Here is a 27,031-nt window from a genome sequence, read left to right as displayed (position 1 = left end):
ATCTGTAAGACACCAAGTTACAGAGGTGTACATACACAGACAGACATTCCTGTTACTGACACGTGGAACAATCTCACCTTCGTCTGTAAGACACCAAGTTACAGAGGTGTGCATACACAGACAGACATTCCTGTTACTGACACGTGGAACAATCTCACCTTCGTCTGTAAGACACCAAGTTACAGAGGTGTACATACACAGACAGACATTCCTGTTACTGACACGTGGAACAATCTCACCTTCGTCTGTAAGACACCAAGTTACAGAGGTGTACATACACAGACAGACATTCCTGTTACTGACACGTGGAACAATCTCACCTTCGTCTGTAAGACACCAAGTTACAGAGGTCTACATACACAGACAGATATTCGTGTTACTGACACGTGGAACAATCTCACCTTCGTCTGTAAGACACCAAGTTACAGAGGTGTACATACACACACAGACATTCGTGTTACTGACACGTGGAACAATCTCACCTTCGTCTGTAAGACACCAAGTTACAGAGGTGTACATACACAGACAGACATTCCTGTTACTGACACGTGGAACAATCTCACCTTTGTCTGTAAGACACCAAGTTACAGAGGTGTGCATACACAGACAGACATTCCTGTTACTGACACGTGGAAAAATCTCACCTTCGCCCCTAAGACACTGATTGTTGGTATCTGAAACTTGTGTTTTCATCATGATAACAATTATCCATGTAATTTGACCAGATCCCCAATGGCAAATTCTGACTCGATATGTAGCACATATACAAATGCAACCCCATGTTTGTAAACACTGAAAGTATATTTTGCAATTTGATATCATAAATAACAAATAGGTGCCAGTTTCATCTGTTACCTTAACTATGTCTCCGAGAAGCCTTTCATTTCCTAGATTTGTTACCAGGTTCTTTATTTGGCCAGAAGATAGTCCAACTGAAACAAGACAACTGCGTTTACGTTGTTTTATTCAAACGATTTTCTAATTCAGAACATCAGGTTACGTATGTAGTAATCTCTAGTTAATACTGCAAACACCGTTTTTTCTTCTTTTCATCAGTTATCTCAATATCCCCAAAGTATTAATCCAAACCTTCAGTCGTCTTCTTCATCGAACATCCTGCAAAACGTTGACAACTCGAAGATAACTTGGCAACGTCTTATTTCACTTCTTCATCAGTTTGTAGTATATCAGCTTTTCATCATTAACACGTGTTGAACAAGCATACAGTATATTCCCCCAAGTAATACACGTGTGTCACACACACTTTGAATATGGCCGCCAAGTGACGTGATTGGTCAATCGCCTCTATATATATATATATATAGTAGAGAGATCTATACTCTCCAACCACTGATCCTGCACGGAAAAGTCTCGAACCAATAGTTCAGACATGATACATTACATTCGTATAGTGTTTTCATTCTAACTGATGTCTACTTGGGGAGTAATGCATTTTATCGGGCGTACTTTATATCCAATAAGGGCTGTGGGGGCTCGAACGCGCTACCGACTACTCGAATGGGACTACCTTCATCGGATTTTTGGAAACACAGTGACAAGCTAAGAATTTATGGCTAACCCTAGCCCTAACCAGGCTAACCCTAAGGATCTAAAACGGGTGTCTGATCTGAAAGGCGTGTCAGCTCTTTGAGATCGAAAAGGGTCGTTGGATCACCAATTAGCTACCTGAAACGAATAACGGTATAGCGAGACAGAGGTTGCGCTATAGCGCGGTAATTGAGCTGTTGGTAGCGGGCGAACCTGCAGTGTTGCCAAACCTCGTCCATTTCCGTAACCGCAAAGAATACTCGTCTGTGAATGTAGGCAATGCGGCAACTGGCATCTATATAGTAAACAGGCTAAGCCTCCGCCGAAACACGCTCGCGGATTCACATTATTCTGCGTGTTAACTGTCCCTCTGGGTTTATTTCTCATCAGTCTTTTATACACTTAGTTCCTTGTTTAGAAATGTTAACCTAAATATATGGTGAAAAGATACTCGTATACCACCTTTTTGAAAATATACTTCCAACACGGTGACTAAACAAAGTCACGAGGGTACATTCACTCGAGTGGTCTTGCACTGACTATAAACGGTCAATGAACTTGCTAAAATTTATTATATCTAATTGCATGCTGCTCCTCGTATATATTTTCTGTGGGCGTCTGACAAGGCTTACATGGCTGTTGGCAGCAGGCTGGGGTGTTTACGTCACATGACAGTCATGTGCTAGCGAGGTCGGCGGGTCAAATGTAGTTCCTAACATGGCTTCGAGTAATCTCAGAGGTGTATTTTTAGCAGGAATGGCCGACGGTTTTCGGAGTGGTGTGGATGGATAGTGAAAGCGGGGCAGTACATTACTCTTTATTCTTTATTCATTGTGTGGTCAGCGTGAAAGTGAAAGCACACGTTAACATCTGTATTATCTACGGGCGTTCTGGACACGAAGCTGACATTCCTGTAAGTGAACAGTGTCAAAGTCTCATTGTCTGCTGTCATCAATACACTAATTAACATGACGACATTCCCACCCAGCTTACACCGTACCAACACATGCAGTGGATGGCTGACTAGGCATTATTAGTCCATATTACTGATCTGATCATACAGGTGGAGCAGAGCCGTCATGGCTGGAATATTGCGGAGTGCAGCGCTAAACAACAAACCAAAGGTAGTGCGAGACGGTTGCATGGAGGCGGGTGTCTCTAGTCTCCACAGACTTTTTGCACTGAGTCCGGCGGTGAATGATACAATCCAATACATATATAACGCATGTTCACGAATGGCTGACATTCGCGATTTGTAGCCCCATATTGAGTACCTTCATTAATTTGAACGCAGCTGCGCATGCGTTCTGTGGCATGGAATGTTCGTATTATTTACTTCTGTATTGTGACAGCATGCATGGATGTCCGTAAACATCTGTACAGATAACAATCAGAGAACACACACATGCACATCGGTGATGTCCACCAGCCACACCTACCACACCTACCATTCGTCACCATTCGTCACCATTCGAGTGTTTTCGTAACTGACATTCGGCATTGTAGTCACATTTCACAACAGTTACTTATTCCATTTTAACCCTCCCGGTGCCAAGCGACCATATATGGACAGCCAATTTGAAAAACAGATTAGACTGATCGGAAAGATCTTTTCCCCACTGTACAGTTATTGAGGTTAGACTATTGACGTTTGTTCTGCAACGAAAGGGGTTTTGCAAACAAATTGTGTCAAGGTCGCATTCACGTGTACGTGGTACCTCGGCCCCCGTTTCTGTCGATGATACACACGGTACAAAAATAACACAACTACTGAAAACATCAACGTTACTTCTTCTAGGACGACAACCGTGTTTTTCGCATTTGTGTTAATCTCTTATGGATACCGTGTGCTGAAACGTTCTATTTCTCAATGGGGTTTTCTTGTCATTGAAACTGTGATAACGGCGCTATAGCTATCGTATATGATTGGCTGAAATAGTGTTTTCCGTGTGTCTAATGTACATGTAACATGCTGTGATTGTACAACATAATTATTATGTAGATATAATAACTAATTATGTAGGTATATAAACTGTCTAATACACATTATACATATCCTCAGAAAATGGAATACATTATTATAACAAGATAAGGTTCGTACAATGTATCTTACGACATTATACCATTGATATTAATAAATATAAATCAAAACCAATATTGGTGCAATGTGTACTCTAGTGTATCGTATGATAATCTGTCCCTAATCTTCAAACTTTATTTCACGTGTTATCTGTACACAGTGTCGACAATGTTTAGTTTCGTTACAATCTCATTGTTATATGTCGGTGATTTATCGCCACTGTGACCTTGTGGTCTGGAGAGGTGCTTGTGGATGACCTTGAGTGTTGTGACGTAGATAACGTCACGTCTAACAGCTGATCTATACCATGGTCTTTAATGATTATATATCACGACTGGTAAGGTATCTACCGTGACCGACGATCGAGTAAATGAGACCGTTTATCGCTTGACTAACACAGTTAAAATTTCGCGTAATTTTCAAATGTTGAAATGTGTTACAGTGAGAAAGCTGTCAAAATGGATAAAAGATTAAACAGCGTTTTTGTGTAACTTTGCCACACAGATTAATCTCTTATAGTTCAATAACATGAATAGTAATTACACACGATATAGATAATGTGTTTCTGAAGGATGAAATGTTTGCATGTAAAGGTGATTTTAGATTTGATATTATAAAATGTATTCATTATATTTGTTAACCCTACAATTGCGTGATTTTATAAGTAAGCCGTATGAGTGATTGTACAAGGAAGTGGTATATGCGTGATTGTACAAGGAACGATTCCTGTATCACATGGCGACAGAGTTTCGAGTGAAAATAGGTCTGTTGAATCGATTTGCAGCCGATGAAAACGTTTCAAGGATTGAAAATGATGTCGAAATTGAGCGATGTCACTTTGAGGATTGTTTGGACTATTAAGCCATCTTTAATTTTGTTCTTTGAAAATATCGGATGTCAATTATCCCGAAGTTGTTTTTGTCACTAACGAAAGAGAACTGGCACTGAAACTTGTAAAGAGGTAACCGGAAATTCATCAAGATGTATACTCACGGTGTCACCGCCAGGAGAAATGCGAACCACAGAAACATATAGACAGGTATGTACCTTAAGACGAGATGTTTCCAATGTGTACCTATTAATGACAAAACAATCAGTCAAGTGTTACCACAGAGTTTCTGATTCATATCACGAAATGCTGCACGTGATTTCCACACTTTACACGCTAATCCTGCACGAGACAAATTGTGCATGCCGATTCATGGATCTATGACGTCATATGTGATGCGTTCATGAGCGTTGGTTCACACAACATACCAATGTGCTCGTTTGTGCATCGAACGAATCTAATATCTTTTGAATCTGAGTAATTCTTCATTTATTAACCAACATCAGAGACAATAAAATCTGTTTTAAGGTCTCTGCCAACATGTATGGTATTCGCGATTTTGTTGTTGGCGAGTATATAATGCAAACTGCCGTTGTTATTGTAACACAATCTTTGAAACAGTCAGCGTTTGAGCTAATCGCTACCAAATCCATCAATTTTGTTTTGACGTCAAAAATCCTGGAAATGAAATCAAATTCACGGATATAAATAAAATAGTCTAATAAATAACCTTAAATGTAAAGAGTGTGTGCACCTGAAATCCCGGCTCTGTCCGGAGTGTTACGTCCGGGTTTTGTCCGTATTTTCAATGTTTGTCAGTCAAGGGAGAGAACTCTAGTTTTGTTTACGTTATATGCCATCGGCCTGGTTTGAGCGGGAAGAACTATGAACAAAGACGTTCTTGGTGTTGACCGAGTCAGTTGTCGGCAATGAAATATGTGACTGATGTCTGTCTTAGAGCACACGTTATGGCTAGGAGGGATCGCTCCGTTGAACGTATTTTAAAAAATGCTTCTGAAGAAACGTGCATATGGTGGGGTGAAGCGGCACCCAACAGCCTGAGCAGAGCGTCACCTGGCGAAAACGGCACCTAATTTTTGGAACTTTGGTAAAATAAGTGAAATTAAACTTAAATGGTCACTTGCAAATGTAGCAGGGCGTGGAGTCATCCCACAGATGACATCCTTACCTTGTCAGTTTGCTGGCTAAGTTTGCTCACATTTCAAGTTTTCTACCATTCAAAATATCGCATTGCGGGTCGTCGTTTCTTGTTGGCGTAACAGCTTTGCGGTGCCGTGAAGGCAACCCTGGTCGTGTTGATTCTGTTCCCAGCTATCTGGCTATTGTGCCACTTTCTAATTGGCATTGTTTATTTATATCTGGCTATTTTTCACAAGTTTGATATTCATCATCCTTTGTTCAAGAAAATATCAATAGACGAAAAACTTGTTGCTTGATAAATACCCCAATTACAAGAATATAATGTGCCCTTGAACATATAGCCAGAGTAATAATTATTCAGTACAAACTAAATGAAATCCGAGGCGCGTCGTTTGGAAATCAGCAGAAGTCTGCCGTGTTTACGAAATTTTTCTTCCACCCAATAATATAGTCCCCATTGCAAATTGTTTTCCTAATACGAGATCAAAATACATTTCCTCCTTGTTCTAACCACGAAACCATACGCTAAATATCGTGCATATTATACGTACCATTCTCATTCAGACAGACATTTTGTGACAGATGTTCCGGTTGAACAATTTAGTCAGACAGTGGCTACCTCCCTTTATCGGCTTGTCAGCCAGTCACTTGTACAAGAGATGATCCCGCAGTTTCGAAGAAAGTAAACATGTTTCAACGCAGTGGCAAACAGATGTGCGTTTGTGTGTGTGAAACATTTCATGTAGTCTTGTAACTCTATGATGAATATTCTTTTAGTCAATCTCATTAAAATCAGACCTTAGTTCTCGCTACCGCTAAACAAACAGATTGACTTTTAGTAAATACTACATGTAAGTTTCTGAAAAAATGTACATAGGAAAAATCGCTGTCAAAAACAACATTTTGCTCAATTTTTGCACATTTATCTCCCAATTTGACTGTTTATTTTTTTTCTTATGACATTTTGTTATGTCATACGATAACTTGAATAATGATCAATAACTGTCCTTAATTTAATTTATTATTTTCATGAATAACACTTGTAGAGACATTTTTGTGCAACATGCAGAAATGCACGGTCCACTGACAGACCGTCACGCCTACGAGTGACCCCATCACGTCCTCTACTGACCACTCGCCACAGCTTCATTTTGCTCTATTTCTTGAGTTATTATTGTTTGTGTGTTGTTTAAGGCCACACTCTGCAATATTTCAGCGGTCTGTAAATAATAAAGTCAGGACCAGACAATTTGGTGATTTATATCATGAGCATCGATCCACACAATTGGGATATGATGACATGCATCAAACCAAGTCTGTGAGCCTGACCACCCGATCACGTTGGTCGCCTTTTACAGCAAGCAAGGGTTGCTGAACCCGGATCTTCATGGGTCCCTTTATTTTTCTTTTCAACTACTTGTTTCACTTGCAGCCCACATGATTTCTTCAAAGTAGGAAATGGCCGTTGTATGTTACATGGGAAAATGTGAATGTTTATGCATATTATCGTTCGCAAATTCAAGAATCAATGTAACTAACATTAGTTTTAAACTAGCTACCGATGATAAACATGAAAAACAATATTTAAAATAAGAATGCAAACTACCTTGAAACACAGAGCATATTGCCAAAAGATTTTAAAAGAGGGTACTTCATGTTACCCTGCCTGGTGCTCGGCATTAAGGGGATATGACGGTCTGGTCGGCTCGGAGTCAGTATACTGTGTCAGTGAGGTGTCCATGTTAAACTGTGGCACTATAAAAAAGGCATTACTCTGGACCCTCTCTCTCACACACACACGCATGCATGCACGTCGCTGTATAAGTGCAATACTCTTGAAAGAGATGTTAAAGGGCAAGTTCACACGGAAATGAACCAATTTTTCTTGTACTTTTTCCACATTAAAAGTGTTAACATAGAAGTGTCATAGACAAAAATTTAAAAACATCATATTTAATTACCATATTTTTTGCATTAAAACGATTTATATTTTTCACATTTACCAAGTGTTCTATTCCAATAACAAAAACACCATGGCTTATGCCCCTTGCAATATGACGTCATTGGTGCCAATTGATAAACATTATGACGTCATCATGCTTTGTTAGAGCCGCTTCACGTGGTGTAGGTACAGTTTTGTGATTCTAGCGTCTCAGATGCCAGCCAGAATTGTGTTATGCTGAGTCACCACTGCGCCGGAGTGTGTCGTAGACCATGTTGTTTTACCCCAAACTGGTCCTTGATATCTTTTGCGTTGAGAATAGACAGGAACCCAGTTGAATTGGCACCAATTACGTCATAATCTAAGGGGGATAACTCAGGCCTATTTCGCTCGTAAAACGAAGGCCTCATAACGGCATATCATTTTAACACTATTGTGAGCTTCCTACTTTCACTGTGAAAAAAAATGAGTGTATATTTTCAAACACAGATACTAACTAATTCTAAAATTGCGTTTTGTTTAGAAAAAGAAAGAAAGTGATTTTTGCGTGTACACTTCCCCTTTAAACCCCGTTTAAACTTGATTCACCTCTCCTCACCCCACCTCACATCTATTTAGGGCGGTGGGGTAGCCTACTGGTTAAAGTGTTCGCTTGTCACGCCGAAGACACAGGTTCGATTCCCAACATGGGTGCAATGTGTGAAGCCCATTTCTGGTGATCCCCGCCGTGATATTGCTGGAATATTGCTAAAAGCGGCATAAAATCATATTCACTCACTCCCATCTATAGGGTCCATGCTATCTGAAACACAAGTATTTCTCTTCAGATGGGCTATGTCTATGAAAAATCAAAATACAAAGTCACACATTACTCACAAGATTTGTTCCATCTACCAAATGATTAAATATGGCCTAAACTGGTTTAATCCACCCTCTCAAATAAGTTTTAATATTACCTCCCTTTGTCCATTGAACATAAAGATTCACCTTGGAGCCTGACACTTTCACAGTTGTTTGTTTCTCGACTGTTCCAGAAGGGGTGATGCTGACATAGACCATGTTGGACAGGGGCCTGCTGTTGCTACTACTGGGTACGTTTGTGTTGAGTGACTTCAGTACTGACAGCTACAGGTAGTTATGCCCTTAACACTGCTACCCGTGAAGATCCGGGGTAGAATAGGTCTTCAGCAACCCATGCTTGCCGTAAAAGGCGACTATGCTTGTCGTAAAAGGCGACTAACGGGATCGGGTGGTCAGGCTCGCTGACTTGGTTGATGCATGTCATCGATCCCAAGTGCGTGGATCGATGCTCATGATGTCAATCACTGGATTGTCTGGTCCAGACCCGATTATTTTACAGACCGCCGTTATATAGCTGGAATATTGCTGAGTGCGGCGTAAAACAACAAATCAACCAACCAACCAACTTAACACTGCTTGTGAAGACACGTGACCAACCATGAGATAAGGGACCTTAAGGGTGAAAAACACAATGTATCCTGGCACCCATACAACCACTACAACCAACAGTGAAGTATCACAGTAGATGTTATGACCGCCAAGGATCGGGGAAGATCGATGAGAAATTTCAAAGTTGACGGTTTTAAATGCCCCAAATGTGTTCAGTGGGGGAAATGTTATTGCTAGTTCTGCACTCTATGGATGTTGTGCTGCTGGGGGTGAGCACTGACAACTAGTGCACGGTAAACATGGGCGTTGTCGTCCTGAAAGAGGAAACGATGACCCACACGCCTTGTAAATGTGACAACAAAGGGTGTCAGTATATGTACATTGTCCTAATAGTACTGACCACTGACCCTTCCTTGCACAATATGGAGTGGGGTTCGCTCAGTGGAAGTGATGTCAGCAAGTTTTAGAGACATAAATGTCATGGCATAGGATGTTTGTCGTCAACACTTATCTTTGTTCTCATGTTTGGTATGTAGAGACTACTACGCTCATCGTGAGTCATTCTCGTTAGATACCAGTTTTACGAAATGAGTGGACCTTTTATGGTCGCAAGCCTCATGCTCATGGGGACCCTGGATCTCTTTATCAGTAGTCATACATTGTAAATGGATATCACTCGATTATATAATATCTGTAGAAGCTCTATGCATAACTTATATAGAATGCAAACCGAATTTGATGCGTGTGACTATCTTGTTTGGTTTAATAAAGTGTTTGTAAGTATCTCTCGCTCTCATGAGATTGCTTAAGTTCTGCCTTGTAGTTGCAAAATGAATGATGTCTCGCGATATATTTTGAATGAAAAAGGTAGCCTGGGTGTGACAGAGGTCACGGTTATCCAATCAAAAGAAATAAAACATGGTCAACCTTGTACGACACATGTGTGACGTACAGATTTAGTATCTTACTACTGTATCTTCACCACGTGGGTGATAATAACATTTGTGTTACATGATCCCCTACTTTTGATAAGGAGTATAATGTGCTTGAACTTACGTAGCAGTTGTTGCCAGTTGTTGAAGAAGTTTATTCAAGAAATGTGATTATGCCATTGGCCCATTGCTCATATGGTTGATAATATGTCATTCTTGAGAGATGGGGTAATACATGCTGTCTTAATTTATTTTACATTGTCTTTAAAAAATATGTTTCAATTCTCTGAACAAAAAAAATTCAACTCTGATTCTCTGTCTTTGACGTAGTGATAACTTTGTTCAGCCATCTGTAAATTAGTCAGGATACCTAACGCACATGAGGGAAACGATAGTTTTCTAAAACTAACTTTGGCTGAATTGGAAGTTTGTTTCGGTTCATTCAGATTGTATTTTGGTCATTGTTATCAACATCTACATCGTAGACTCCGTGAACACAATGGTTCCTCGTCATTTACATCGAAACATCGCAGTTTTCCCAATTCTCCACCATGGGCGTTCATTACAACAAATCGTTCACAAAACGTTTTCCTTCCTAAGGGAGAAAATTCTATAAACACATGTTCTGTGCATACCACTAAGAATATCTCATGACATCAGTTTCTCCTACTGTTACAGATGTATTTCATCAACATTTTCTGAATGAGTTCATAACCAAGTGTACTGCTATCAACATGGCAGGCAAGCAGACGAAGCTGTCATCATTCCTCGGGGTCAAAAACTGTACACACCAATAAACCCTTGTCTTTTCAGTAGTGGGCGTATTGGGCCAGGAGTGTCCCGTGGGCAAATATGGAGAACACTGTCAACTGAACTGCAGCCGTTCCTGTTTCCCCCATTCCGGCCAGGATGTGCACTGTGACAGACACAGTGGTAGATGCTCTGAGGGATGCGTGGTTGGATGGTACGGCGGCCAGTGTCTCCTGTCCTGTAGCAGGAACTGTCGGAGACTCATCTGCAGTCAGCAGACTGGTCAATGTACTCTGGGATGTAAGGGAAACAACACAGGGCATTTCTGTGAGATCCACCATGGTATGTACTAGTCATGCTGGCGGCGGTCGGGTAGCATGTGGTTAAAGCGTTGTCTTGTCACGCCAAAGACCCGGTTTCGATTCCCCTCATCGGTACAATTTGTCCATTTTTCAGTGTCCACCGCCTTGATATTTCTGGAATGTTGCTAAAAACATCATAAAGTCACTCTCTCTCACTCACTCACTCACTCACTCACTCACTCACTCAAGTGTTCACAGAGAATTCACAATCTCCCAATTTTGTCACATTACATCATTATGTTTCCTATGGTTACATGCAGCACAAAGTTATTATTGGTCTGAATTTACATAGAATCATTACACATGGGAGTAATTCATCTCGAGAAAATAGCGTACAATGGAACAATGTCGCTACAGGAACAGATACTCTTTGACAGGACCCATGGGAAAATGTGTTCATTAGGAGTCTAGCCCTTGTGGAAAAAGTTAGTACATGTATCCATTACTGAGTGCTTACGTCATTCGACTGCGTGCAGAAACAGAACCACAAAATATGTGTAAACAAAGCATAAAAACCAGAATTGCACAAAAATATTAACATGAACATTCTCAGGATAGTGGATTATATAGTTAGGGAATTTAATAAAGCAAACGAAAGATTTTAGTACTGAAGCACAGAGCTGTTAGTTAGCCAATAAACACATAGTCTTGATCATGGGACACAACATTGAATTACTTACAAGAAATTATTTGGAAAAGTGAACAGTCATCGTTGTCTGTATTTCAAGGACATGTAAGTAATTTTAATGAATTTGTAAGGCAAGTTTTATGTGGCAGTGTATATTGTAACTTTATTTCTGATTAATGCAAGTGACAATTTGATTAAGGCGCTCATGCAGTATATCTCGTCATCTCTCGGCACCATGCATGTTAGAGTGACCTCCCTTGGTTGTTGCTCACACTGGTGCAGAATACTTCAGTCAGGAGTATGGCATGGTTACTGTTTGTAGAAGGCTGGATCTACCTATATAAGAACGGGACGCGGGTGACTGTGGATAGAATACCTGGGACACCAACTTGTCTGCGTGTGCCCACACTGTTTCCGGGATTCTGTCCTGGAGCGCGTGCCTCACTTAAGACTCGGCTGTACAAATACTGGACATTGGTGAGTGCACTGACGTATGTAATGGGGCCTGTTATTGTATGCCGCTACTGCCACGTTTTGACTCGGTGTATAAGTTTTAATGATTGTAAACCTAATCCTGTGTATTTCAGTAAAAGTTGTTGAATGTTTATTGATCTGGTATGGTAATTTACTACATTCTCAATTTAGTTTGTAGTGATTTCTGAGTCAACCTTTGTTTCAATTTGGGAATCAACACGTAAAAATGAGTAAATTTCAGTTAAATGAATTATCTGATTTCTTTTCGTTTTATTGAAAGTTAATAACCTTATTAATGAACCTCTCGGGGATTATGGGTTCATTTCCCCATCAACATATGCGTGTCATCAGAGACAACTAAGTGGATCACGTGGTCAACCCTGGTCACTGGTTAACAGTGTCGGAGATCATGCACCGATCCCGTATTACCATCTGTCATTGCATCATGCACCGATCCCGTATTACCATCTGTCATTGCATCATGCACCGATCCCGTATTACCATCTGTCATTGCATCATGCACCGATCCCGTATTACCATCTGTCATTGCATCATGCACCGATCCCGTATTACCATCTGTCATTGCATCATGCACCAATCCCGTATTACCATCTGTCATTGCATCATGCACCAATCCCGTATTACCATCTGTCATTGCATCATGCACCAATCCCGTATTACCATCTGTCATTGCATCATGCACCAATCCCGTATTACCATCTGTCATTGCATCATGTACCGATCCCGTATTACCATCTGTCATTGCATCATGCACCAATCCCGTATTACCATCTGTCATTGCATCATGCACCGATCCCGTATTACCATCTGTCATTGCATCATGCACCAATCCCGTATTACCATCTGTCATTGCATCATGCACCGATCCCGTATTACCATCTGTCATTGCATCAGGCACCGATCCCGTATTACCATCTGTCATTGCATCATGCACCGATCCCGTATTACCATCTGTCATTGCATCATGCACCAATCCCGTATTACCATCTGTCATTGCATCATGCACCGATCCCGTATTACCATCTGTCATTGCATCATGCACCGATCCCGTATTACCATCTGTCATTGCATCATGCACCAATCCCGTATGACCATCTGTCATTGCATCATGCACCGATCGTGTATGATCATCTGTCATTGCATCATGCACCAATCCTGTATTACCATCTGTCATTGCATCATGCACAGATCCTGTATTACCATCTGTCATTGCATCATGCACCGATCCCGTATTACCATCTGTCATTGCATCATGCACCGATCCCGTATCACCATCTGTCATTGCATCATGCACCAATTCTGTATTGACATCTGTCATTGCATCATGCACCAATCCTGTATTGCCATCTGTCATTGCATCATGCACCAATCCTGTATTACCATCTGTCATTGCATCATGCACCGATCCCGTATTACCATCTGTCATTGCATCATGCACCAATCCCGTATTACCATCTGTCATTGCATCATGCACCAATCCTGTATTACCATCTGTCATTGCATCATGCACCAATCCTGTATTGCCATCTGTCATTGCATCATGCACCGATCCTGTATTACCATCTGTCATTGCATCATGCACCGATCATGTATTGCCATCTGTCATTGCATGATGCACCGATCCTGTATTACCATCTGTCATTGCATCATGCACCGATCCTGTATTACCATCTGTCATTGCATCATGCACCAATCCTGTATTACCATCTGTCATTGCATCATGCACCGATCCCGTATTACCATCTGTCATTGCATCATGCACCGATCGTGTATTGCCATCTGTCATTGCATCATGCACCAATCCTGTATTACCATCTGTCATTGCATCATGCACCAATCCCGTATTACCATCTGTCATTGCATCATGCACCGATCCCGTATCACCATCTGTCATTGCATCATGCACCGATCGTGTATTGCCATCTGTCATTGCATCATGCACCGATCCTGTATTACCATCTGTCATTGCATCATGCACCGACCCCGTATTACCATCTGTCATTGCATCATGCACACATCCTGTATTACCATCTGTCATTGCATGTCATCGTTCCTGATGGTGTGGAATGTTATTTCTTTGTATCAGTCACGAGGTTGCCTGCTTGCTGATTGTTTCGAGCCCAGTAGTTTGCTATTTCGCTTGTGTTCCACCGACTTATGACTTTTACCTTTTTTTCACAAATTATTTATTTGCAAAAGATATCACAGAGAGCTGATTGTTGACAGTGACATCAGGCATGCTACAGCAAGACTATGCTGATCAGTGAGAGCCATGCTTTCAGTTCACAGTGTTAAAATATTCATCAGGTTAATCAGTGATCAGTGATCAGATTGTATCTCTGTGGTGGAAACTTGTGTATTTAAAGTCATACAACTGGGACAATGCGAAATGTGACATCAAACAAAAACACACACTCCAGTAAGAGATAATATTCTCAGGAAAAAAATTCATTCATTACAAAAATCATTGGTAAAAATTCTGAATAAGCATTGGAAATAAACTTGTGCTTTCAATGTAGATTCATGTACCTGTAGGCACTAACCTGATTTTAGAAAGAGGACAGTGTGAATGTTTGGACAATGATAGTTTCATGTCACATGTCAGAGGTCATGAGGTCAACAAGTCAAGGCCACAAGTTTCAAGATACCCAGTTATGAGTGTGGTGACACTTTCAGCAATAGAAATTGGCCCTAGTCCTGTAGTCCTTGCCCAACTGCCCAGTAGTTCCGGTATCATAAGGACTTTGCCCTGTGAAGGGTTTTGCTGTATGTTCTCATTTTAAGGACAAGCCCTGTGGACATCCGGGGTAGAATAGGTCTTCATCCCATACTTGCCGTAAAAGAGTACTATGCTTGTCGTAAGAGGCTACTAACAGGACCGGGTGGTCAGGCTCCCTGACTTGGTTGATGCATGTCATTGTCTTTTTTATTTACGGACCACTGTCATATAGCTGGAATATTGCTGAGTGCATCGTTAAACAACAAACAAACATAAGGACTAGTGGACTAAAATTATCGCTGCACTTTCTCAAGACACATTTTTTTTTCAAAGCTCTAGCAAAATCTACACCATTGATATGGAAGTATTATTTTACAGAAAGTGGTCCCAATCACAGTGAAGACCAGACATCACCGGAAACCATCTCAACTCCAGAAACCACCTCAACTCCCGAAACCACCTCAACAACAGAAACTACCTCAACTCCACTGGCTGCTATACTTGTACCTGTGTTCGCCATACTCATCATCATCTTCATCATCATCATCATCATCACTGTGTCTGTATACAGACGGCGAAGAAGGTATAATTCTATTTCACTTAAACATGAATAGCCAAGAAGTTGCCATCAGCGATACAATAACTATATATTTTCACTATTTGAGACCATTAACCATTAACTGGATGTAGTTATTAGTTCATAGGGGTCACATTGTTTCGTACAATTTATTACTATTTTATCCTCAATATGAAGAGCTTTCGAAAAAACGCCCTTAAATTGTCATCCCAAACTGGCTCATATAGGAGATATCCTAGGGTGTGATCAAGCAATATCTACACTGTAGATATCACTGCAATGAAATTGCATCACAATGCTTTGCAGACCATTGTGTTGTCATTGGTTACCATGATGTCACAATCAAATGACATCACTAATGGTCTGCTGCTGAAGCTGTTAGCAGTACTTCTTACATTTAAGACACTGCTTATTACTGTCTACAAACTGAAAAAGTTGGAAGAAAGATGTTGGATGATGAATAAAATAAAAGTGGAAAAACTCCTCGGCAAGCTTCAGAGTTTTTCCACTTTTATCTACTTGTGTTGATGTATTTAATATCAAAAGACACTCGGGTGAGATTCTCTATTTATCAGGTCTATCATAAAAGGCAGTAAACATTGATCAAGTCAACCGAGAAAATAAATTTCAAGTATTGATTAAAGATAATTTCATGATTATTAGTTACTCAACCAGTTACTGTTTGCTTTTCCGTTTCAGATCTGTGCGGGGTAAGTATTCAGGAAATAGTTAATATCTAAACTACATCTGTTGTCTATCATGGGGGTATTGGCAGAGCTCCAGATAGGCTTTTGGTGTTGTGGGTATTTTACCCATGCATTTTAAAACCATTGGGTATCAGTAATTCTATCTGGGTATTCAAATTTCTGTTACCCACTTGTTTTTACACATGTGGGTATTTAAGTTAAATTTTTAAAAACACTATTCATCTAGTCCCTGCAAACTGGTGTCGTGTGGGTTCGAGAGCTTTATAGGACTCAAAAATACCACGATACTTCCACAAGAAAGTGTGATGGCAAATAATCATGATGTAGCGTATCTGTAATGTTCGTTGCGTATTTGATACGCTTGGATTTTATTTTACTGCATATTTATGCATTTCTGATGCGTATTTTACGCAGATACGCAGCTTATCTGGAGCTCTGATTGGTAACCAAGGGATTTACTTGGGTCTGTATTTTTTAGTTCAGGGGACTCCCCGTTATAAGATGTTGGGGTTCAAGGCAGGGTGATAGGCATTCCAGGCTGTTCTCCATGACATGCACATGTCGAGACACCTATCATATAGGGTGATAGGCATTCCAGGCTGTTCTCCATGACATGCACATGTCAAGACACCTATCGTATAGGGTGATAGGCGTTCCAGGCTGTTCTCCATGACATGCACATGTCAAGACACCTATCGTATGGGGTGATAGGCATTCCAGGCTGTTCTCCATGACATGCACATGTCAAGACACCTATCGTATGGGGTGATAGGCATTCCAGGCTGTTCTCCATGACATGCACATGTCAAGACACCTATCGTATAGGGTGATAGGCGTTCCAGGCTGTTCTCCATGACATGCACATGTCGAGACACCTATCATATAGGGTGATAGGCATTCCAGGCTGTTCTCCATGACATGCACATGTCAAGACACCTGTCGTATAGGGTGATAGGCGTTCCAGGCTGTTCTCCATGACATGCACATGTCGAGACACCTATCGTATCAGTGATTGGGGATCCCACTGTTAGACTGAAGAATGTCAACCACTGCCACCATGAGCTTGGTATTTCTCACCAGAATAGAACTGAGAGTGTTTTGTGACACACTGTCAGCAAGTTGGATCAATGTAATAATTCAAACAGTGAAACACTGTTGCATCCCCAGGTATTGTGATGTTACTAAACATTCTTTACAGTGTTAGAAATGGCACTGATCCTTTAGTCCTTGCCAAACTGCCCAATAGTGGGACAAGATGTCTTGTAAGTTACGGAACGATTTGAGTGGTGATGCATGTGTGTGGGTCAGAGACCATCAAATACATTTTCTAAAGTGTTTTGAATCATTAAGACAAAAACAGAAAGGTGAGGGAAATTTCTGAGTTCATGATGTTCCTGTGTTTTACTTTTCGCCGTGACCTCTGAATATTGTTGTGGTGCTTTTTCAATGGCCCGTTGTTTTCCAAAGTAGCTGTATGTAAGCCAGCACTATGATATACGAGTTATGCATCTTTGAGAGAGAATCAGCAAAGCTTCAAAGTATTCCAGTAGGGCAAGGGAGATAACCCTTTGTCTTTCTGTATATCTACAACATCACAATACCTTTAACGATTCACATTAAAACATGCAATGTTTTTTATCTTTTGATATTAATCATCATTTGAATTCTTATTTCATTCACTGATAAGGTTTTAAAATGAAATATGTAAGCCAAGTTATTAAAATCAAATTTGCTGAACAGCAAATAGAATTGGGGTCAGTCACATGATTCCACTTAGTGACTTAAGGGTTAGGTATAAGTCATTATATCATACCTCCATGTCACAATGATGAGATCTGATTGGTCCACGTGATCTTGATAAAATACTGTGTAACCCGCCTTGGAGGGGAATAAATCCAGTCATTATATCACTTTAACCATGTATCCTTTTTTTTTCTCCCCCCAAAGGGGGCGGTCAGGTAGCCTAGTGGTTAAAGTGTCCGCTCGTCACGCCGAAGGCCCGAGTTCGAATCCTGACATGGGTACAATGCGTGAAGCCCATTTCTGGGGTCCCCCGCTGTGATATTGCTGGAATATTGCTAAAAGCGGCATAAAACCAAACTCACTCACTCACTTTCCCCCAAAGACAAAAACAATTTAACAACACAATAGACAATAATTCAAGCCCCATTTTATCATTTATTCCTATAAAAAAAATCCCTCTTTTAGACACTTGACAGTTTCACAACATAGGACATATGTATGTGAAAGTTCCGGTATGACCAGAACCAAAACTTTATGCGATGTGCACCTCCAAAGAAACAAATGTTGGAAGTAAGAGTTCTGCAAGAACTTATATTTATATATATATACGCATCGAACCAAATCTTGTTTACATGAGACCCCTCAATATCGGTCATATTCAGCTACATTGGAATCTTGAAATCTTTCTCCATGTCTATGCAGCATGCATCGGTAATGGGTGGACAGAAATGCCAGTCAAAACAATCAACACATTACAGTTATTCAAGGAGACTGTTTTGTTATTTTCAGCCCCTGACACAGAGAGGGAGCCAGGGAGCCCAGAAACACCCCGGCACTCAGACCACGGTGGAGGTACTGTACAACATGCATGTACAAGACAAACAGCACTGGGACATTGTCCTGATATTATCCACGTTTGATAGGTCTTCCTTTATGCAATTACCATGTTTTAGTCTGTTTTCAGTCGTACAATTGGGTATCTCATACCTCTAGTCGCACGTTAAAAGGAAGCCAGAAGCTGGAATGTAAACAATAAACTTGTTTCCGTCCGGTTGCGCACGCACCTCCCGATGACATGCCACAAATCTCTCAGCGCGCCTCTGAGCTGGTCGTTTGAGAAGGACTTTAGCGATAGACTGCTAGTTTGTATTCTCCTTGTACTTATCGTGTGTCTACAGTTGTTGTTCTAATACAGTAATAATACTATGTCTTACCTGTAGACTCCTGGAATGTATTCATTGGTGATCCATTGTTTGGGTTCAACACGTGTTTCACTTGATTATACACGTGGCAACATGTCGGGCATTTGTGCCTCGTGTCAAGGACAACTGTCTAAAGTAGATCCTCACAAGTATTGTCCTTCCTGCATAAATAAGGACGGGTTTTCAACGTGTTCGTGGAATGAACATTGTTAAGAATGTGAGCATTTGTCTTCTATCAACTTTAACTTGTATCTTCGTGCGTTGGCGAAGCGGGCTACTGACCAGCGCTACAGGCAGAGGAAGTCATCGGGTGGATCATTGGACTCTGCACCCCCTACATCTGGCCCTGGGGGTGGCGCGTCGGCCACACCCAAGAAATCAGTTGAAAAAGACCCGCCTCAGTCAACTTATGTTTTTGACAAGACACGGGACCGTTCGCCTGCTGATGATACTACCCGCACGACTGATCTTCGTCAATCGGTTGATCGAGAGCGTCACTCAGCCACCCCCGTTACGACGGGACCAGGTGGTGCCGAGGACCACGAGGGGACTACGGTCCCCAGTCGGTCCGTCTCTCGTCCTACCAACGACGATAGGAACGTCGTGCGGGTGGACAGTGTACACAGATCCCTCTCTAGAAGTCGTTCCCGTTCACGGGACGACAGGTCGAGGGCCTCGTCGAGTGACAGTGAACGACACGAGGACGTTCGTCGCCTTCGAGGTCGTCGGGAGTTCGATTCGGACGATAACTACGATGGGGATCGTAGTACTTCTACAGTTAGAGATCGTAGCCCTCGTCCCCACGGGGACGTGCGACGCCTTCGAAGGGAGTTTTTGGGAGATCAGCGTCGTAGAGATAATGATCGATCGTGACCCTCGTCTCACTTTCATATCGACCCGGCTTTGATAGGCCAGATGACGGCGGCGGTACTCACCTTGACGGCGTCGACCGAGAAGGGTTCGTCTACGTCGGAGGTCCATGGACCATCGTCCTGTACACCGGTTCCTTCATCTACGCCTACACAATCGATGTCGACGATGGATTGTGACGACAGCGTCGTAGAGAAAATGACCGTTCGACACCCTCGTCTCACTTTCATATCGCCCCAGCTTTGATAGCCCAGATCACGACGGCGGTACTCACCTCCAGGGCGTCGACCAAGAAGGATTCGACTACGTCAGAGGTCCATGGACCATCGACCAATACACCAGTACCTTCATCTACATCTACACAATCGACGTCGACGATGGATTGTGACGACAGCCTGGCTATGGCTTGGCTATCTCACTTTTCTGCCTGAGTTATCTCGATCAGGTCGCCTTCGACATTGTCTCCGACTAGAAGTACTGCTCGTATTTTTTAGTTACCTTGTATACTGCGAGTTGCTCTGTAACTAAATTATGCGCCGACCACACTTCGATCGCATTTCATCTGACGTGTGCAGTTGTCATGTCGCATCGATAATTTGTTGTGTGTCGAAGAGCATTAACCATGCTATTTTTCGTTACCTTGGATACGACCAGTCGTTCTGAACCACTTTATATACCGTCCACACTTCGATCGCAATTCAACTGTCGTGTGCAGTTGTCCTGTCGCTTCGATAGTTACTTGTGGGTCGAAGAGCATTAAACATGCTGTTTTAGTTACCTTGTATACTGCGAGTTGCTCTGTAACTAAACTATACGTCGACCGCTTCGATCGCAGTTCAACTGACGCGTGCAGTTGTCCTGTCGCATCGATAATTAGTAGTGTGTAGAAGAGCATTAAACATGCTGTTTTAGTTACCTTGCCTACGACGAGTCGTTCTGTAACTACATTATAAGCCGACCACGTTTCGATCGCACCTCAACTGACGTGTGCAGTTGTCCTGTCGCATCGAAACTTACTTGTGGGTCGAAGAGCATTAACCATGCAGTTTTAGTTACCTTGGATACGACGAGGCGTTCTGAAACTAAACTATACGTCGACCACTTCGATCGCCGTTCAACTGACGCGTGCAGTTGTCCTGTCGCATCGATAATTAGTTGTGTGTCGATGAGCATTAACCATGCTGTGCGTTCGTGATAAACAATTTGTCTTGTCCGTGCATCTGGTCGAATGTTCTATTGTCACTACGGGGGTGAGGAACTTGGTACATTCGACGTGCAAGAGGTCACTTCCGGATTACTTTCCAGACCCTCCTTCCAGTGTTCCGTCGAATTCTACCCAATTGTACGACTGTAAACAGACTAAAACATGGGTTTTTCAGATTAAAAACGATGTTTTATTGGTCTGTTTTCAGTCGTACATTCCCACCCAGCCATCCCCACTGGGAAGTAATCCAGTCCAGTCCTGCTTGATGGCATGTCATCGGGAGGTGCGTGCGCAACCGGACGGAAACAAGTTTATTGTTTACATTCCAGCTTCTGGCTTCCTTTTAACGTGCGACCAGAGGTATGAGATACCCAATTGTACGACTGAAAACAGACCAATAAAACATCGTTTTTAATCTGAAAAACCCATATTTATAAATCTTGAAATCCCTGGGAATCACCGATTCAACATTGGCAATATAGAAGCCGCGGGTCACAAATGGAATCCCTTATTGCCATCCATTGACACAATAACATCACAAGCAATAATACCATACTCCAATATATGTGTGTATGCTTCTAGTAACAATAGAGGTGCTTTCATCTCTTCAGTAGCACTCTAAGAAATCACTCGGAGCACATCGTAGGTAACTTGCATATCTCAAACAAGTATCGTTGAGTTGAAATGAACCGATGTTTATCCAAATGCATTGGGCAAAGGGAAGTAACTCAGTTCATGTGCGGCATCTGCTACGAGTTTTGCTAGCATCTGCGGTCAGAGATTCCAGACTTGTATGAAATAATGTTGGTAAGATAAATTTGTTGTCAACTGATCCCTCCATGTACCCTGTACATATCGAGATCGGTTTACGACTTATGCTGTTGTTGTTTCCATGCCAAATCCGATGACCATACACTGCTGTAGTTTTCTAATGTACAATTCTGTGTTCCAGCCTGGAGTGAGATGGAAGCACTGAGCTCTTGTACCACACTAGAGTCTGACATACACGGTAGGTGGGAGAATAGTGTGTACAGTGGGCACGACTAACAGTAGTCATGTCATCATATCCCAGTCGAGTGGATCGATGCTGCTGATGTCAAACACTGGATTGTCTGGTACAGACCCGATTATTTACAGACTGCCTTCGCACAGCTGGAATATTGCCAGTAAAACAGGGCAAAACAACAACAAAGATGTATGAAAAAGCTCTGCCCATCATCTGAAACAACCTCTGCAATGAGCAGGTTGATATGCACCTTATTGACCTTCATGACATGCATGATAACACATTTAATCCACATGAGAATAATACAGTGTATGTAATGTCAGGATATGTTCAATATTTGCATCTTCAAACATACAAAATATAGTTTCAGTCTATTCTAACGATCCTGTTGGTCTCCACAGCCTTGAGCGGAGAGGAGGAAACACAGAAGACTGGGACACCCCTAGGACCTGATACAGGAGGTGGGTGGAGACAATGTCACATGTATTGTAATGGGAACACCACCCTCCAGACATACACACAACTGTGTTAGAACTGTAAGACCTGATACACGAGGTGGGTGGAGACAATGTCACATGTATTCCCATCTCAACTCGCCATGTTGTTGTCAACTGTTTTATATCCCCACTCTAGCTGTAAGATAAAGATGTCTGACATGTACAGAGTTTACCTTGTGTTACAGCGACACCGACTCCGGCACGTAGAGATGTGTACAGAGTTTACTTTGTGTTACAGCGACACCGACTCCCGCACGTAGAGACGTGTACAGAGTTTACTTTGTGTTACAGCGACACCGACTCCGGCACGTAGAGACGTGTACAGAGTTTACTTTGTGTTACAGCGACACCGACTCCGGCACGTAGAGACGTGTACAGAGTTTACTTTGTGTTACAGCGACACCGACTCCGGCACGTAGAGATGTGTACAGAGTTTACTTTGTGTTACAGCGACACCGACTCCGGCACGTAGAGATGTGTACAGAGTTTACTTTGTGTTACAGCGACACCGACTCCGGCACGTAGAGACGTGTACAGAGTTTACTTTGTGTTACAGCGACACCGACTCCCGCACGTAGAGATGTGTACAGAGTTTACTTTGTGTTACAGCGACACCGACTCCGGCACGTAGAGACGTGTACAGAGTTTACTTTGTGTTACAGCGACACCGACTCCGGCACGTAGAGACGTGTACAGAGTTTACTTTGTGTTACAGCGACACCGACTCCGGCACGTAGAGATGTGTACAGAGTTTACTTTGTGTTACAGCGACACCGACTCCGGCACGTAGAGATGTGTACAGAGTTTACTTTGTGTTACAGCGACACCGACTCCGGCACGTAGAGACGTGTACAGAGTTTACTTTGTGTTACAGCGACACCGACTCCCGCACGTAGAGATGTGTACAGAGTTTACTTTGTGTTACAGCGACACCGACTCCGGCACGTAGAGACGTGTACAGAGTTTACTTTGTGTTACAGCGACACCGACTCCGGCACGTAGAGACGTGTACAGAGTTTACTTTGTGTTACAGCGACACCGACTCCGGCACGTAGAGACGTGTACAGAGTTTACTTTGTGTTACAGCGACACCGACTCCGGCACGTAGAGACGTGTACAGAGTTTACTTTGTGTTACAGCGACACCGACTCCGGCACGTAGAGACGTGTACAGAGTTTACTTTGTGTTACAGCGACACCGACTCCGGCACGTAGAGACGTGTACAGAGTTTACCTTGTGTTACAGCGACACCGACTCCCGCACGTAGAGACATGTACAGAGTTTACTTTGTGTTACAGCGACACCGATCCCCGCATATGGTGACCCCTGGGCAGACTATGACCTGCGTGAAGCCTGCTGTAGGGGAAATATGGCGGCTGTCAGAGGGGTCCTGGTGGCAGGTCAGGTTGACCTCAATTGTAGAGATCGGCATGGGAGGACACCAGTGATGACCGCCGCAGTGAAGGGATACAGAGACGTGGTGGAGCTCCTGGTGAGTGAAGGGGCTGATGTGTCCCTGGTGGACGATGTCGGTGACAACACCCTTCACTTGGCCTCTCGGGGAGGAGACATAGAGACAGTAAAGTTGGTCCTGTCTCTGAATGTGCTGGACATCAACAGTAGAGGAGGATGGCGGTGGAAAACACCAGTGATGATAGCGTCACAGAATGGACACAGAGAAGTGGTGGAGGTCCTTGTGAGTGAAGGAGCTGATGTGTCACTGGTGGACTGGTACGGTGACAACATCCTCCACTGGGCCTGTCGGGGAGGAGACGTGGAGACAGTGAATTTTGTTCTGTCTCTGAACGTGGTGGACATCAACGCCAGGAACAAGTGTGGAAGGACAGCGGTTGACACAGCGAGACCTAGGTAAGATCAGAAATTGATGGATCTCCTGGTGACGTGGCGCTCAGTGACGTGAGTGTAGTGTTTGAGCAGACATTGAAGGAGGCATGTTGTTACCTACAGTGACGTTGTGTGTGACTTAACATTTCAGGCTTATGGTGAGAATATTTTTTTTATATCTTTGAGGAGAAAATAACCATTGTGAGACTTTTATCATCTGGGTTTTTTTGGTACTTCTCATGATCAGTTAAGGAAATTGTTGAACAAGTGTAAATATAGATAATGTGTGATCAGCATATAAATCTTAGCATCTGGTAATATAATTCTTTGTCAACTCTATGTCAAAAGTTCAGAATATTAATGGTGAAACAGTCACAACTATGGAGGTACAATCAAGCATGCTCTTTCTATGCAGATTTCAGAGAAGTGATGCAAGTCTTGCTCAAAAGATGTTTGATTAAGGTTACAACATTCAAGGTAAAACTTTCAAGGTTTTATTGTAGACATGTGGATGACATTTCCAAGTTTGACGCATCAGTGACAAAAATGGTATCTTGTGATACACTTCCTTAGACTTGTATCAGATTTTCCCATTATTTTCAGGTGAACACTTGACTTGACTCACATCTGATAGTGACTGCGCCAGCAGGCCAAGGGATTGTGTAGATGTTCTGTTGTCCAAAGAAGTCAGTGACCACAAGGGGAACGTGAGGGCATGAATGGTCCAGCTGTGAAGTGATTTGACCTCCATGGGTCTGCGGGATTGTGAGGACGTGAATGGTCCAGCTGTGAAGTGATTTGACCTCCATGGGTCTGCGGGATTGTGAGGACGTGAATGGTCCAGCTGTGAAGTGATTTGACCTCCATGGGTCTGCGGGATTGTGAGGGCATGAATGGTCCAGCTGTGAAGTGATTTGACCTCCATTGGTGTGCAGGATTCTGAGGGCAGATGACTTTGTCATGGGACCATCCACCTGTCAAATTGCCATCAATGACCACAAGAGGGGTCCTGTGATGGACATTACTTGTCCACCACTGAATGCTGAACATTGAGCAACACACGGGTCGCAATGAAACCAGAACTCTCTGAAGTGGATTAACCTCCAATCCTATAACCTGAACGTTAGATGTTGTCTTGACCATGCCAGGCATGCAGTTCCAGTGGAAGAAACCTTGGTTGTACAGCTGGACCTTGTGGACGACGCTAAGCTGTCATTATTGATTCCTTACAGTCTTGCACTGATCGGATGTATATCAAAGATGCAGTCTGAAACCAATATCCCAGGAGAACCAGACGGATATGATGCCAACATGACATTACTTTGTGGACATCTAGAAGGTGCTCGATCCCAGGTGCTGTCAGTCTATTCGTGCCAAGTCCAGAATCAAACACCAAAATACATAGCAACCACATTTTGTGGCACACAACCACTCACTTTAAGATAGCTTTGTTTTTCACAGCTAAACACAGCTAAACACTTCAACGAATTACTTGTTGAATTGACTTGGTCCCACATGTCCTGTGAATGTGTGACAAATTTGTTATTCATGGGCACGCAGAGACCAAGATCCACGTGTAGTTTCGGGGGCATTATGAGTAAACATGATAAACTGTTTGCACATATGTGAATCATGCATGATTCTGAAAGATCATGGCATGTTTTGATTTGTGCATGATGCCACACTCACTTCATCTGTGAGCACATGTGGACTATTGTTGCATGGCAGTGTAATTTATTGTTAAACAATGTTGTATTGTATTGTTTATGCTACGATTCATAAAAAGTTTATGGCACTGTGTTTTGATAATGATTAGTTGTCAGGAATGAAGTACTATTCAATGTAAGCAGTGGTAGAAAGTTACTATACCTAGATGCTTTTTTGAGACAAGTGTGATGTTGAATCAGCAAGACTCATCCAGCACTGTATGGAGCCTTCAAGATGGGATGTAGACTGTATAATGGGGCAGCGCATGCCTCTCCCATCTCACATTACGTCTCACATGACATCAAGACCAGCGGTTGTATGAAGATTATCCAGCCTGGACCTATTTTGGAAGATTTTCGATCGTTGCAGCTTGGTGAATATTATTACCACTGGTACTGAATTTTATGGTCCCACTGAATTTTGTACAGCCATTGTAAAAACTTTGCAGTAATCTATACCATCCTATACTGACTTGTAAACCGAGCAAATTCTATAATTCAGTTGTTAATTGTATACCATTTCTTTGTTTTTTGTTGGTTTTACTATTGATATCTGGGTTAACTAATTGTTTTAACTTGAAAGTCAACACGTAACAATATATTGTTTACATAATGTTTCTCATTGTATTGTGTTATCTTTTGATATGTTTCACATTTCTGAAGTCCTTGGCAGAACTTTGACGCAGGAGTAGTTTCTCTTCAAGTAGTGTTTCTGTTCTGACGGCGTCTTTGCGCTCTCTGTGAGCCTTCTGAATCTCAGTCCGAGTCTACCCATGAAGATTCGGGATAGAATAGGTCTTCAGCAACCCATGCTTGCC

The 27,031-nt window shown here is 42.3% G+C and overlaps 1 protein-coding gene and 1 long non-coding RNA gene across 5 annotated transcripts; one reads left to right on the top strand and one right to left on the bottom strand.

The window, feature by feature from the left end:
- Positions 1–653: 653 nt before the first annotated feature.
- LOC124117535 lies at positions 654–6,240 on the bottom strand. Its single transcript, XR_006858290.2, has 3 exons — positions 6,170–6,240; positions 4,622–4,703; positions 654–932 (listed from the first exon to the last, which is right to left on the bottom strand). It is a non-coding gene; the product is annotated as an uncharacterized LOC124117535 (long non-coding RNA).
- Positions 2,234–26,828, top strand: LOC124117527 (serine/threonine-protein phosphatase 6 regulatory ankyrin repeat subunit C-like). 4 transcript variants are annotated; one of them, XR_007219529.1, is made up of 10 exons: positions 2,234–2,461; positions 8,595–8,651; positions 10,716–10,994; positions 15,235–15,439; positions 16,133–16,143; positions 18,673–18,735; positions 22,112–22,168; positions 22,567–22,626; positions 23,961–24,665; positions 25,111–26,828. XR_007219529.1 is itself a non-coding variant. In XM_048390322.1 (10 exons), exons 2-9 carry the CDS (start codon positions 8,618–8,620, stop codon positions 24,533–24,535), a joined length of 1,284 nt encoding a protein of 427 aa, XP_048246279.1. In that variant the 5' UTR covers positions 2,234–2,461; positions 8,595–8,617; the 3' UTR covers positions 24,536–24,579; positions 25,111–26,828. The 4 variants fall into 4 exon arrangements, 1 of the variants encoding a protein (XP_048246279.1); XR_007219530.1 differs by having other exon boundaries at positions 23,961–24,984; XM_048390322.1 differs by having other exon boundaries at positions 23,961–24,579.
- The last annotated feature ends 203 nt before the right edge of the window (positions 26,829–27,031 follow it).

The sequence above is a fragment of the Haliotis rufescens genome, unplaced genomic scaffold, assembly GCF_023055435.1.
Source record: "Haliotis rufescens isolate VD_foot unplaced genomic scaffold, xgHalRufe1.0.p SCAF_9, whole genome shotgun sequence".
In the NCBI taxonomy this organism is placed as follows: domain Eukaryota; kingdom Metazoa; phylum Mollusca; class Gastropoda; order Lepetellida; family Haliotidae; genus Haliotis; species Haliotis rufescens.
The sequence above is the reverse complement of the archived record's forward strand: the minus strand, read 5'-3'. Positions and strand labels throughout refer to the sequence as shown.